The 15,892-nt window shown below is 43.9% G+C and overlaps 1 protein-coding gene across 2 annotated transcripts in view; it reads left to right on the top strand.

Moving 5' to 3' along the window:
* The window catches only part of LOC142104601 (solute carrier family 66 member 2-like), a 58,658-nt gene extending 45,923 nt beyond the window's left edge, over positions 1-12,735 (top strand). The window contains exons 5-6 of one of the 2 annotated variants that reach the window (XM_075189372.1): positions 5,986-6,202; positions 10,992-12,735. In XM_075189372.1, coding sequence (XP_075045473.1) covers positions 5,986-6,202; positions 10,992-11,091 — 317 coding nt within the window. In that variant the 3' untranslated portion in view covers positions 11,092-12,735. Of the gene's footprint in view, positions 1-5,985; positions 6,203-8,852; positions 9,897-10,991 lie in introns of those variants that run through there. The other variant, XM_075189371.1, reaches the window with a different exon arrangement.
* The last annotated feature ends 3,157 nt before the right edge of the window (positions 12,736-15,892 follow it).

Below are 15,892 nucleotides of genomic sequence, written 5' to 3'. Positions count from 1 at the left end.
AAACAAAACATTTCTTATTTCATCTATATATTTTATTACAATGTTGGTCATTGTCTCTGTCAAAGAGAAGGATTTACCTGTGACTAAAAGCACCATAGTGTACACCGTGATTGTAGTATACTAAAGAGGAGGAAGCATCAGGTGAGAGGGACTGGTCTAATTATCTGATAGTAATATCTATAGTCAGGTAGTGTGATCCAGGATAACTTAGTGTATAGAGGAAGAGATATCACTGGGTGACAGTGACTGCTGTACAGGACTCTTGTAGAGACACAATAGGTGGTTGTATTATACTAAGTATCTGATAGTAATATCTATAGTCTACGTAGTGTGATCCAGAATAACTGAGTGTATAGAGGAAGAGATATCACCGGGTGACAGTGACTGCTGTACAGGGCTCTTGTAGAGACACAATAGGTGGTTGTATTATACTAAGTATCTGATAGTAATGTATATAGTCTACGTAGTGTGATCCAGGATAACTGAGTGTATAGAGGAAGAGATATCACTGGGTGACAGTGACTGCTGTACAGGGCTCTTGTAGAGACACAATAGGTGGTTGTATTATACTAAGTATCTGATAGTAATGTATATAGTCTAGATAGTGTGATCCAGGATTACTGAGTGTATAGAGGAAGAGATATCACTGGGTGACAGTGACTGCTGTACAGGGCTCTTGTAGAGACACAATAGGTGGTTGTATTATACTAAGTATCTGATAGTAATGTATATAGTCTAGATAGTGTGATCCAGGATTACTGAGTGTATAGAGGAAGAGATATCACTGGGTGACAGTGACTGCTGTACAGGGCTCTTGTAGAGACACAATAGGTGGTTGTATTATACTAAGTATCTGATAGTAATGTATATAGTCTAGATAGTGTGATCCAGGATTACTGAGTGTATAGAGGAAGAGATATCACTGGGTGACAGTGACTGCTGTACAGGGCTCTTGTAGAGACACAATAGGTGGTTGTATTATACTAAGTATCTGATAGTAATGTATATAGTCTAGATAGTGTGATCCAGGATAACTGAGTGTATAGAGGAAGAGATATCACTGGGTGACAGTGACTGCTGTACAGGGCTCTTGTAGAGACACAATAGGTGGTTGTATTATACTAAGTATCTGATAGTAATGTCTATAGTCAGGTAGTGTGATCCAGGATAACTGAGTGTATAGAGGAAGAGATATCACTGGGTGACAGTGACTGCTGTACAGGACTCTTGTAGAGACACAATAGGTGGCTGTATTATACTAATTATCTGATAGTAATGTCTATAGTCTAGGTAGTGTGATCCAGGATAACTGAGTGTATAGAGGAAGAGATATCACTGGGTGACAGTGACTGCTGTACAGGACTCTTGTAGAGACACAATAGGTGGATGTATTATACTAATTATCTGATAGTAATGTCTATAGTCAGGTAGTGTGATCCAGGATAACTGAGTGTATAGAGGAAGAGATATCACCAGGTGACAGTGACTGCTGTACAGGACTCTTGTAGAGACACAATAGGTGGTTGTATTATACTAAGTATCTGATAGTAATGTCTATAGTCTACGTAGTGTGATCCAGGATAACTGAGTGTATAGAGGAAGAGATATCACTGGGTGACAGTGACTGCTGTACAGGGCTCTTGTAGAGACACAATAGGTGGTTGTATTATACTAAGTATCTGATAGTAATGTATATAGTCTAGATAGTATGATCCAGGATAACTGAGTGTATAGAGGAAGAGATTTCACTGGGTGACAGTGACTGCTGTACAGGGCTCTTGTAGAGACACAATAGGTGGTTGTATTATACTAATTATCTGATAGTAATATCTATAGTCTACGTAGTGTGATCCAGGATAACTGAGTGTATAGAGGAAGAGATATCACTGGGTGACAGTGACTGCTGTACAGGACTCTTGTAGAGACACAATAGGTGGCTGTATTATACTAATTATCTGATAGTAATGTCTATAGTCTAGGTAGTGTGATCCAGGATAACTGAGTGTATAGAGGAAGATATATCACCAGGTGACAGTGACTGATGTACAGGACTCTTGTAGAGACACAATAGGTGGTTGTATTATACTAATTATCTGATAGTAATGTCTATAGTCTAGGTAGTGTGATCCAGGATAACTGAGTGTATAGAGGAAGATATATTACCAGGTGACAGTGACTGCTGTACAGGACTCTTGTAGAGACACAATAGGTGGCTGTATTATACTAAGTATCTGATAGTAATGTCTATAGTCTAGGTAGTGTGATCCAGGATAACTGAGTGTATAGAGGAAGAGATATCACCAGGTGACAGTGACTGCTGTACAGGGCTCTTGTAGAGACACAATAGGTGGCTGTATTATACTAAGTATCTGATAGTAATGTCTATAGTCTACGTAGTGTGATCCAGGATAACTGAGTGTATAGAGGAAGAGATCTCACTGGGTGACAGTGACTGCTGTACAGGGCTCTTGTAGAGACACAATAGGTGGCTGTATTATACTAAGTATCTGATAGTAATGTCTATAGTCTAGGTAGTGTGATCCAGGATAACTGAGTGTATAGAGGAAGAGATATCACCAGGTGACAGTGACTGCTGTACAGGACTCTTGAAGAGACACAATAGGTGGATGTATTATACTAATTATCTGATAGTAATGTCTATAGTCTAGGTAGTGTGATCCAGGATAACTGATGTATAGAGGAAGAGATATCACTGGGTGACAGTGACTGCTGTACAGGACTCTTGAAGAGACACAATAGGTGGATGTATTATACTAATTATCTGATAGTAATGTCTATAGTCTAGGTAGTGTGATCCAGGATAACTGAGTGTATAGAGCAGTGGTTCCCAAACTTTTGCAGTTCGCGGCACCCTTAGAGACTCCAAATTTTTTCAAGGCACCCCTCCAAAATAATTACTGAGCAGTCCTGTTTTAGAAGTAGGTGGGTCAGAAAATTGTAATAAGTATTTAGGTCAGGACAGAAATACTTATTTAGTTGTATGCAAAAATGCCCCCTCTGCATCCAGACACTCTGCCCTCTCTCACACTGCCCCCTCTGCCCTCTGTCACGCTGTCCCCCCTCCTCTGCTCTGTCACGCTGTCCCCCCTCCTCTGCCCTCTCTCACAATGTCCCCTCCTCTGCCCTCTCACACGCTGTCCCCTCCTCTGCCCTCTCATGCTGTGTCCCCCTCCACTGCCCCTCTCACGCTGTGTCCCCCTCCTCTGCCCCGCTGTGCCTCTCCTCTGCCCCACTGTCCCCCTCCTCTGCCCCGCTGTGCCTCTCCTCTGCCCCACTGTGCCCCTCCTCTGCTCTCTGTCCCCCTTCTCTGCCCTGCTGTCCCCATCCTCTGCTCTCTGTCCCCCTCCTCTGCCCCGCTGTCACCATCCTCTGCTCTCTGTCCCCCTCCTCTGCCCCGCTGTCATCATCCTCTGCTCTCTGTCCCCCTCCTCTGCCCCGCTGTCACCATCCTCTGCTCTCTGTCCCCATCCTCTGCTCTCTGTCCCCCTCCTCTGCTCTCTGTCCCCCTCCTCTGCTCTCTGTCCCCCTCCTCTGCTCTCTGTCCCCCTCCTCTGCTCTCTGTCCCCATCCTCTGCTCTCTGTCCCCCTCCTCTGCCCCGCTGTCACCATCCTCTGTCCCCCTCCTCTCTCCCGCTGTCACCACCCTCTGTGCCACTACTCTGTCTCGCTGTCACCAACCTCTATCCCGCTGTCACCATCTTCTGCTCTCCTCCTCTGTACCGCTGTCACCATCCTCTGTCCTCCTCCTCTGTCCCGCTGTCACCATCCTCTGCTCTCCTCCTCTGTCCCGCTGTCACCATCCTCTGTCCTCCTCCTCTGTCCCGCTGTCACCATCCTCTGCTCTCCTCCTCTGTCCCGCTGTCACCATCCTGTCACCAACCTCTGTCCCGCTGTCACCATCCTGTCACCAACCTCTGTCCCGCTGTCACCATCCTCTGCTCTCCTCCTCTGTCCCGCTGTCACCATCCTGTCACCAACCTCTGTCCCGCTGTCACCATCCTGTCACCAACCTCTGTCCCGCTGTCACCATCCTCTGCTCTCCTCCTCTGTCCCGCTGTCACCATCCTGTCACCAACCTCTGTCCCGCTGTCACCATCCTGTCACCAACCTCTGTCTCGCTGTCACCAACCTCTGCTCTCCTCCTCTGTCCCGCTGTCACCATCCTGTCACCAACCTCTGTCTCGCTGTCACCAACCTCTGTCCCGCTGTCACCATCCTCTGCTCTCCTCCTCTGTCCCGCTGTCACCATCCTGTCACCAACCTCTGTCCCGCTGTCACCATCCTGTCACCAACCTCTGTCTCGCTGTCACCAACCTCTGTCCCGCTGTCACCATCCTCTGCTCTCCTCCTCTGTCCCGCTGTCACCATCCTGTCACCAACCTCTGTCTCGCTGTCACCAACCTCTGCTCTCCTCCTCTGTCCCGCTGTCACCATCCTGTCACCAACCTCTGCCCCGCTGTCACCATCCTGTCCCCCTCCTCTGTCCCGCTGTCACCATCCTCTGCTCTCCTCCTCTGTCCCGCTGTCACCATCCTGTCACCAACCTCTGTCCCGCTGTCACCATCCTGTCACCAACCTCTGTCCCGGCGTCACCATCCTCTGCTCTCCTCCTCTGTCCCGCTGTCACCAGCCTGTCACCAACCTCTGCTCTCCTCCTCTGTCCCGCTGTCACCATCCTGTCACCAACCTCTGCCCCGCTGTCACCATCCTGTCCCCCTCCTCTGTCCCGCTGTCACCATCCTCTGCTCTCCTCCTCTGTCCCGCTGTCACCATCCTTTCACCATCCTCTGTCCCGCTGTCACCATCCTCTGTCCCCCTCTCACCATCCTCTGTCACCATCCTCTGTCCCCCTCCTCTGCCACGATCCCTCTCACTCTGCCCCGGCGCCAGCCATAAAAAAAAACAAAACACATAAACTTACCAATCCGTCGGGCGCCGGGACCCAGCAGCCTCCTCTCTCCCAGCAGCTTGTTACAGACGTCGATATTCAGTGACAGCTGCAGGAGAGAGGAGGCTGCTGGGTCCCGGCGGATTGGTAAGTTTATGTGTTTTGTTTTTTTTTTTTATGTCTGGCCCGCGGCACCCCAGTGACAGCGCCGCGGCACCCCTGGGAGCCGCGGCGCACAGTTTGGGAACCGCCGGTATAGAGGAAGAGATATCATGCCTATAGTCTATGTGTAGATGCCTATGTCTATAATGTAGATATATAATACATAGTATTTGACATGGTTCTGGGCACATAAGGAGACAGCCTCTTGGATACTGGTTGGCTGAGGACCTTTATGACAATGATTGATGTGTTCTGTGGTTTACGCTGGATAAGGAATAGATGTAAGTATTTGACCTGTTCCATAAATCTTCCAGTGTAATCTCTATATACAAGCAGTGCAGGCCACCTTCAGTTTCTGAGTCGGGCCTCTAAACACTTCCATATTTCATGTACAACGCTGCTCACGTACACAGTCCCCTTTAATACTATACTGAGTGGTGCTTCTCCCGGTGTTTCCTCACATGGTCCTCAGACATCCTGGTATGTTCTGTTGGCTCTCAGTTCACTGAACTGGCCCCACATGCCTGTAGTAGGAAAATAAGAGTGCAAGCCCACTGGGATAGGGACTGATACTGATATCTTAGAATTGAGTGAATAACTCCCACGGTACGTCCGCATTGTCAGAGTATAATATATGACTAATTCTCCTGTGTGGTATTCATGCTCGGGGTATTGATATATAACAGATCCTCGTGTGTTATATTAATGCTCTGAGTATTGATATATAACGGATTCTCCTGTGTGGTATTAATACTCAGGGAATTAATATATATCGGATTCTCCTGTGTGGTATTAATGCTCAGGGTATTGATATATAACGGATTCTCCTGTGTGGTATTAATGCTCAGGGTATTGATATATAGCGGATTCTCCTGTGTGGTATTAATGCTCGGAGTATTTGTTATTCCTGGCAGATTTCGAGCTTGCTCAGTTCTGGAAGTGGACTCGTTTCCGGGACTATCTCCAGTTCTGTCTCTCGCTGACTCTCTGCTGCGCTCTCCTCACCTTCCTCCTCCTGGATGTCCCTGTCTTTGTGGAAGGGATTGGTTTATTGGCTCTCCTGACTGAAGCAATGTTGGGACTTCCTCAGCTGCTGCAGAACCTCAGGAACAGATCCACGCGGGGAATGAGGTAATGCCGTTAAGGTGCATTCTCTTCCAGTCACTATTTGTGCGAGGTGTGCACTAGGTGTACACGTGCGAATACTTACCCCTAAGAATAGCGTAGAGATGTGGCTGACAGCGATAGTGGTAAGGGTCACATGACCCTATCTGTACACAGTGTGATAATGTTACATAGTGTCATATACACAGGATAGTATATTGTCTAAACAGTTATTAATGCGGAATTAGGGGCGCTATATAGATTAATAGATGATGATGATAAATGTGACATCTATATAACATATAATTAAATACAAGCACCTCACCCTCTGGTGCTCCCCCCTCTCTGACAGATTGTGTCTTCTAGACTTACTGCCTCTACCAGTGAGGGATCTGCTCTCCCACTTTTCATGCATCTGTATTTTGTGAATGTTTGTAGAACATAAACTGTGTTTGTAAATAACCTGTAGTCACCTTGATAGGAACACTATTATTTATTTATTTTTATTGTATTCACTGCGTAAGTGTATGATATACAATCTCTGCACCCAGCTGATAGCAGCTGCCACCGTAAAGGACCATCCTATTGTTAGTATGGGGTCATTTCATCCATGAATTATAGCACAAGTGGGCGTGGCCTGTCTCCTAAGTACTCACAAGCGACGGATGGGCTGTGACTTGGGTAACACTCCCTGTTCTCTGTCCCATGTGGCTGTGAGTGTCCTAATGATGATATTTTAGCTGATGATGCAGAACTCTCTCTCCCAGGGGTAAGGAGAAGCCGCTGATTCCAGACATTATTATAGTAATGGCACCAGACATGAATGATCTGGATCACATCGTATCCGCTCATCAAGGCCGGCATTAGCCGTCTATTGTATCAAAACAAAACAGTTCTCACTGAGCTAACACAAATGTCATTGTGCTTTCACTCTTTCGCTCTCCGGGTCTCTCAAGTGACACATTTACAAGCAGCATAAACCAGTAATCAATGTCATTTTTAGCTGATAAACATGAATAAAGACTACATCCAGCTTCTCCGTCCTCAGTAACGTGTGGAGTGCAGGTCAGACCTGGTGATTTGTGACCCAGGCCGAGGACTCTGGTTGTAATAAAACATTGTGGTACCTGAGTAATAGAGATGTCCCTGAGTCCTATAGCCTGAGTCTGGCCGGGTACCAGATAACCATAAAACCTCCAGCATCAGCACACGATGTGCTGGGACTTATAAGTGAGTCTATTTTCTGGCTACAATGATTACATAAAGAACAGATTCTGCCGCCTCTCCATTGCTGGACTGTACAACGACTCCCAGAACACTATACGCTGTGACTGTGAAATAAGGTTATCTGCGGAACATCCTCCCTTCCTTCTTGACTTGTCATTGAAGGAATATTATACAGAAAAACATCACTTATATTGCAATAGCTGGAAATACCGTACGGGGAGATAATTGTACATATTCTGTTCTCTAACTTGTTTATGTAAGTTCCTGAGAGGATAGATCAGTACAAGTTCTCCGAATACGTTGGTTGTCCAAAGAAAGACACATAGAGATTGCCTGTCGCCTGCTTCCGGTGAAGGGCGGCCGTTGTGTGTTCTGAACCAAGATTCATAATCCTATAACTCTTTATTAGTAAACAAGAATGGGAGAGGAGAGTTAGGACACAATTACAAGAATTTGTCTACAAAGTAATTATTAACACACAATTTGAATACTTGGCCCTTTAAAAACACTGTCAATAAATCTGAAAGAAATACACAAAGTAACTTAAAAACATATCGGATTCTTTGTGGCAAAGTCATTATTTTAAGAGTACTTAGAAAGTCGTTAGTGGTTTCTGTAGGGCAGAAGCTGATTGAATAAACACATTCCCATTAAAATCACTTTGATTTAGCGCATGCTGTGCCCAATTCTGTTTCATGGCCCTAAGGAGAATGGAGAGAAATGTTGTATTATTGTACAAGCTGGGTCCATGTATTATACATGGTGGGTTCTGCATATTCAGTTCAAGCTGCTGAAAAGATTTTTTTTTCTTTTAATAAAAATGAACGGATTTGAATACATGTGAAGAAAATAGATCCCTTTGTTACTTATTACAATGTATAGTTTACTGCACAAGAGTCAGCAAATTGTTCTTATTCAATTTTATGCTCCATGTAAATCTATAAGTATTCTCTGAGCAGTGTCCCTTTATAATCACTTGTTGGTCTGCTAGATGCCAGTGTTATTCTCTGCCAATGAGGCGGAGGAGACAGATTCAGCAGACTTTCTAGTAGTGCCAGACAAAAGATGGCAGCTATTACTCTATTAGAAAAGTCAGACGGACAAATCCTTATTCCACGTTTTTAATTCAAAAGTGATTGAACGAAGAATGGCAGAAAAGTCTGGGTTATTTAGTCATTGTGTTTGTGCTTCGTCTAGTAGGTGAATTCTCTTTTTCAGAGTAAGATTGAACTATTTTAAATAAATAAATGGCATGGTGTAGTAACCAACACCTTGCTGGATGACATCTGGTACACACCAAACAGAAGAAGGTGCTACAAGTGCGCACTCACTGATATGACAGACAGATGGAGACAATAGGCAGAATGGTGGCTCAGCATCTCTCTTACAGATCAGTATTAGATCTCAGACATCTGAATTCTGATCCCAATCTTCTATTTCTTCTGATTAGTGTGAAGATGGTCTTACTGTGGACTCTGGGCGACACCTTCAAGACCACCTACTTTATTATTAAAGAAACCCCAGCTCAGTTCTGGCTGTGTGGAGCCCTCCAAATCTGCCTGGACCTGGCCATCCTTCTCCAGGTCCATTACTACAACCAGAAGCCTCATTCCAAGTTTGGCTAAGCATCCGGCCAATCACGGAGCGCTCTACGATGTCCGGAAATAAACAGTAGCGGAAAGTGTTCACTGTGATCATGGAGAGTAACTTTCATCTTATGTCACTGAAAGCAGCTGGTGCCCAAAGATAATGTACGTGTGTGTATATAAATATATAATAATATATTCTTTTATATTCATGCAGCTTTACATATAATAGAAGTGATTCTCACATACCTTATGTGTAACATGCAAATCTCCAACATTGAAGGTTGACTTGAAAATCTGTGATGTGATTAGAACTGTCAGTATATTATGGCAATCACATAATATCTGCCAGGGAGAGAATCATGATATGATAGATGTTGATTTTTAAAGTAAAAATTGTCACTATAAATTAAAATAAATATATTCTGAAGATATATTTCTATATGCAGTGTAAGATTAACTCTTACTTACCCTTGAGGTGTGTTTCACTAAAATAGGCAGTTTTTAAGATATGTTTGATTCTGTTGAGATGCTCTGTCCTCCTAGCAGCTGGGTTAGTGTAATTTGTAAACCGCAGGTATCACTTACATTGCTGCTGTTCATGAAGAGCCAGACACCAACATATTAACGGGGGAACACTAGAACAGAACGGTAGCTATTATTAAACTATGCAGCTCTTTCTACTGCAATACAGTGCAGTGTTCAGTTAGAGAACAGTGTTTACATTAATGTTAATATTATTATTATTACCATTTATATAGCGCCACTAATTCCGCAGCGCTGTACAGAGAACTCACTGACATCAGTCCCTGCCCCATTGGGGCTTACAGTCTAAATTTCCTGACACACAGACAATTAACCTACCAGTATGTTTTTGGAGTGTAGGAGGAAACCCACGCAAACACGGGGAGGACATACAAGCTTCACACAGAAAAAGCCATGGGCAGAAATCGAACTCATAACCCCAGTGCTGTAAGACAGAAGTGCTAACCACCAAGCCACCGTGCTGCCCAGTATTAAATAATCTCTAATGTATTAGCTTGTTACAAAGTACCTGGGCACCACGGCGGCTCAGTGGTTAGCACTTCTGCCTCTCAGCACTGGGGTCATGAGTTCAATTCCTGACCATGGCTTTATCTGTGTGGAGTTTGTATGTCCTCCCCGTGTTTGCGTGGGTTTCCTCCGGGTGCTCCGGTTTCCTCTCACACCCCAAAAACATACTGGTAGATTAATTGGCTGCTATCAAATTGACCCTAGTCTGTGTTTGTCTGTGTTTGTCTGTGTGTGTGTGTGTGTGTTAGGGAATTTAGACTGTAAGCTCCAATGGCACAGGGACTGATGTGAGTTCTCTGTACAGCGCTGCGGAATTAGTGGTGCTATATAAATAGCTGATGATGATGACGTACCTATATAACACACTATACAGTTATATAACTGTTTATCTGTGTCTTTTTTTTGCTGGCAGCCTGTGGGAAGGAAGAAACACACTGAGCAGACTTCTGGTAGTGTAAAACACTTTAGGGGAGGAATTAAAAGGTTGTTACAAAAATTCTTTGCTTCCACTTGGCATTTAAACTCAATGGCATTTTTTCGTAATCTGGGCATGTCCCACGTGGGCATTAAGCACACATTTTGCAGAGCTGGTCCTACACTGTTTTAGTATGAATCAGAAGTTGAAACGTGTGGATGATGTGGCCAGGAGTGTCTAGTAAATCTGCGCAGAACGTACACAAACATGTGCTGAGCGGAAACACAAGCAACGGACCCAAATCTAGTGGAAGAAATCTTGTTGGTAAAAGGAAAGATTATTGTCCATGTCTTATACTGATGAGATCTAATGGAGTCTAAAGTGTTTTTTACAACTCTTCCTCAGACTAAGACTGAAGTCACGTTTTAGTGCAGACTGAAAAATAAAGTTTAAGGCCTAACTCAAAGTTGAATGGGTGTGCATTTGTGCGACATAATTATGTGTCTCACGTAAAGTATCCGAGCTGTATTTTCAGACGCTCCTATCTGACGCTTTGTGTCCTTGTGTTTCGAGAGGTGGATCTGGGTCTGCGACCGTGGAAATTTAGAAGTGGAGGTATTAAAAATGTAAGTTAATGAAATCCACTGGTGTAATGAGTGGATAAACTTGCCCTACCGTTAATGCACCTCGTATATAGAGGAATGGTTGGAGAGAAGGCAGTGAGTACTCAGTATTAGGGACATTTACAGAATAGTTGGAATTATAACATAACATATATATAATTTGGAGAGAAGCCAGCAGTTACATTATAACTATTGATATTAAATCAGATTGTGGGTATTCAGGCCGCGGTCTCCAATACAGAGGATCAGATTGAAAGCTGTAACTCTGATTGAACTGGCGTCATTGTAAGAGTGTATAGATTTCACTCCGTAGATCACCGCGTTCAACTATCCATTTGTTATTTTAAAGCTCATGTTCCTATAACAGTTCACTCACAGAATTAGTCACGTAGAAGTTGACTGACAGGTGTACAGAATAAAGCTTGCTGTATTTTAGCAGCTATCCTGTCCTTTGTTTGTGCAGTCCCTGATCTGCCCGCCTGTGGGAGTTTCATATGCCCTGAAGGGCTCATTCCAGGTTCAGTATTTGAAATCACTCCGTTTCTCAAACAGGGCATGACTGCTCCTCGGCGGCGCAAGATTTTCATGCCAATGCCTGGTGAATCTGGTACCAAAGCTGCCAAGTGCAGCCTCTGTGCAGCGAGCAACAGGCTCCGTTAACAACCTGCTGCACTCTGTTCATATTATCTGTGTAGAAGGAAGGAATGGCCTAATAAACTGCTGCCAGTAGTGACAGCCCCTAAGGCTTATTACTGCAGGATCAGGCCTATATAAGCAGCTTCCTGCCAACACCTGGGCAGTTTATTGAGCCTCGTTTCTGTGAACCAGCATTCTGAAACCTGTACCTTTCGGCTGCTTTCCTTTTGTCGAGCCCTGGCTTTCGGACGATTACCTCTGTGGCTCCTGACCCCTGGCTCTCGGATGACTACCTCTCTGGGTTCTGACCCCTGGGTCTCAGACGACTACTTTTTTTGGCCCATAACCCTTGACTCTTGGACAATTTCTCCTGTGGCTCTGGACTCCCAGCTATTTCTGGTATTTGCCTTTGGAATCCCACAAACCAGTAACCACTATACAAATGCCATAAACCCTGACAGCAGCATTTATTGACATTTGTTGTAAGCAGGTTAAGTGAAGAAGAGTAACCATTGGTCCAGCAGTCCCAGTGACTGGCTTCATTAACCTATTCCTGCCCAACCTGACACAGTCAGTGTAATGAAGCAGACATTACAGACAAGTGTGGAAGTGAGATATACAATACCCACAACACATGAATGGTAAGAGAGATATCGTCCAATGGTCTCCGCAGGAGAGTTCAGATTGATGACTGAACTTTGAGTGAATAAAAATATCCTTTACAATGATTTATAAAAACCTGTTCCACTAATTTTGATTATGCTGCTATACACTAAATAAAGAGAAACACATTGTTTTTTTCCAAACCATCAGAAATCTTTCTACACTTTCCCTGCAATAACCAAAAGTCAGATTCAGGTCCCATTATCCCCCAATCTCCTTATAGGGCTCCCCGTGGGGATTTACAGACGTCTTGGCCTACGAGGAGTCTGGCTGCTGACTTCCATGTAACCGTAGACTTGTGTGTGACATATCTATGTATGATTTGTTGCAAATGAATATTAAAGCCTGAGAAACGTGTCTTGGTATTGTTATAACATAGATGTAATACTTTGTAAATATTTGCATTGCTAAGGTAAATATACAATTGTAAAAGTCTCTTGGTACATTGTATAATCAATGTACCAAGATTTAATGCTACAAGAAAAATCAAATAGAAAAAAACTATTTCATATGTATCAAAATGTCACCTTGAATAACACAATATAGAATATCCCATTTATAGCTGATAGTAAACTAGAAAACTTGTATTTATTTTAATTCAAAACAAAAGTCACAAATATAAAAAAAACTCCCATTAAATATTGAATATGACGATAACATCATCCACCATAAACTCTGCTCTGTGCGTCCGCACAGTTATTATTCTGGGAACAATCCCATTGGCAGATTAAGAAGACAAAAGAAATGTCAATCTGTTTGACCCCTTTAAAATGTTCCTAAAAGGCTGCTGAATCGAGTCTTGCCCACCAGGCTACAATATGCCAGCCCTCCCCTGGATATGAGGTTGGTGAAGGACCAGATGTAGAGAGGACCCAATACTGAGACAATAGGAGTTGATGGGACTGGGACGGGCGCCGCGGCTCCTGATCCACTTCTTATTAGTAATAACCCCATCGGTGTAACTGTGTCCTGGATACACTTCTCCGGACGTCGGCCCTGGCGTTGGCATCACAGCTTAGCAGACTCGGGCTTACGTCCTCCGCTCACAGCTAATCTGGCAAAGTGCATTTAAATGAGCTATCAATATGTATGACCTTAGACATTAGCATTTTATCTGGATGTAAAAGCTCACTGGGTAAATTGTTTTGAAAGTATTACAGATATCAGTTTAATTGGAGCCGGCACTTGATGCAGCTCTGTAATATCTGATGTAAATGTGCGTAATGTGCTTTCATCCTCTTCCTGTTGGTTTTAGTGAGAAGCGCTGAGAGCGATTTAAGCAGTTTAATAAACATGTCGCCCTGGGGTGGTTTTCATGATGAAGGGTTTAAAGGGCCCCCGCAGAGCTGCACAGGGGTGTTTTCTCTCACCAAGAACTCGTAATGTTGTTTCCTTCTTGTACAGAACTTCCTCCGTGTAATAAATGTGTTCATGTGATAACAATGTGTCGGGGGCTAAAACATATTCTATTGTTATGTTCCTACAGAGAATACACTGCACTATATACACTGCCTGAGAGTAAAGGTGCTTTATAACCTACTCATTAACACTTCCTGTATTAATCAGGAATCATTGTATATAATGTATATAAGCACAGTGTACAATATCTGTCTGACCATCATATAATAATGTGTAATAGAAGGTGCATGGGGCTGTTATCCACAGAGGCTGCTCTGTTGTCATTGTTATAATTATTAGTCCCCTCCGTTACTTACATTTGCTGGATTTGTTGTTCTTACTGCGGATGTTTTTGCATCAAATTTCCGTGCAGACAGTGCAGAGCGCCTCACCTCTAAAGCTGTTGTCTCTCTGTTATCTGGCCATGTGACTGCCGCAGCCTCGCGCAGTAACATGGAGTCATCTGCTGTGTATATCGGACAGATCGGTGTGTCTGATGCATTACAGTATAGTGACATCTGTGAGCTGATCTAAGTTCTGACAACGGGATTTGGTTATAAGATATAACAAGGGCTTCAAGGTGTGGAAAGGTTTCCCACCTCCAGCGCAGTATTAACTACTGACATCTAGGGGGCGCCATTTACTACCCTGGTTGGACGTGCGCCCGCTTGCGTAGAGTATCCTGCGTGAAATAGTTCTGCACATGCTCAGAAACAGACATTATGCCAATAAATGCAATCAGTGTCCGTAGACGACTGATATTTACGACTGCCTATGACTTGATAGGCGGATCGGGGGAGGGAAGGAGCGGACTAACGTTGGCCGTGTACAGTGAGGGCGCTCCCCCGATTCAGATGTGGCCGATTCAAGTCCTGTGTTTGTGGTAACTACAGTTGGTTTCAGCACCTGCTACAGGGCAGGTGTCAGTGCAGAGTGGCACATCATCGTCTTTGTATTAAACACTACACATATCCTGCCGCGAGATGGCACAGAACATGTGTATGTAACTAACATATACTATACAAGTTAACCCGTGCATGATACTCATGCATTCTAGTCAAATCAAGCTACTTAAGGTGTTAAAAAGGTTCTTGTCATGCATTTGGGCCTAGCCCAGGCCTCCTCAGGGGAAGAGCGTTACTTCCCGACGCAAACGCCCTTTTTTAACGTGGTTTTATCCACATGTCAACACCTCATCATTTTTCTCCATCACCTCATCCTTCATCTTCATCACCACATCCTTCATCAAGCTACTTAAGGTGTTAAAAACTCCCCACAGTCACCCCCGGCAACCACCAACCACTCCCAACTGTCACTTCTCCTTCAAGAAATATATAGGTCAGTGTATAACTCTGCCCAGCAGGTGGCGCTGCAGCTTGTTGTTTTTTTTCCCCACACACGCCACTAGGCATTTATATAATAGATAAATGCAATGTATGAAGAGTACACATTCAAATCTTCTTTATGTAATTAATACAAAAAAGTTAAAGAAGTGAAAATTAATTTTTATATAAATAATTATACTGACAACAGTTGTTATTTTACATTTTTGATCAAATAAAAATGTTCTGTGTTCTGATGTGACCTTTGATTGATCAGACGCATGTGTGTATCCTGCAGTCTGCGCTGTGCGCCTACGTACGGCAGAGCGTTACACCAGATCCAGATTGGAACGTATCTCGTGATCTGATTTGAATGCGGCCAGTACTGCGCTCATGAATGCAGACAGGGCGATGTCTGCGCAGACACCATGAAATCCTATTTGTCTGTGGCCAAGAAGACGCAAATGTCACAATACGCTGAGCACCATCAGAGCGCTGCATCCACCTCGCTGGGTTACACTGGCTTCTAGTAATGTAATAATGTATATAGTAATCTTTTATATAAATCCACTCTGTGCCATTAAATCGCTTTTTATTCTGGGCTTCCAGTAGCCCCGGGCTTACACAATTACTAAACATCTATAACCACCTGTCTGGGTCACAGTCTCTTGTGTATACTCTCTTTGTCTTCCATTGTTAATATATTCTTTAATGTGTCTTATGAGACATCTTTTCCTTCTACAGAAATGTTACGAATCTAATCCACATGGCGGCTGATTTGTACAATACAGATA

Source organism: Mixophyes fleayi, chromosome 10 (genome assembly GCF_038048845.1).
Source record: "Mixophyes fleayi isolate aMixFle1 chromosome 10, aMixFle1.hap1, whole genome shotgun sequence".
NCBI lineage: Eukaryota > Metazoa > Chordata > Amphibia > Anura > Limnodynastidae > Mixophyes > Mixophyes fleayi.
The sequence above is the reverse complement of the archived record's forward strand: the minus strand, read 5'-3'. Positions and strand labels throughout refer to the sequence as shown.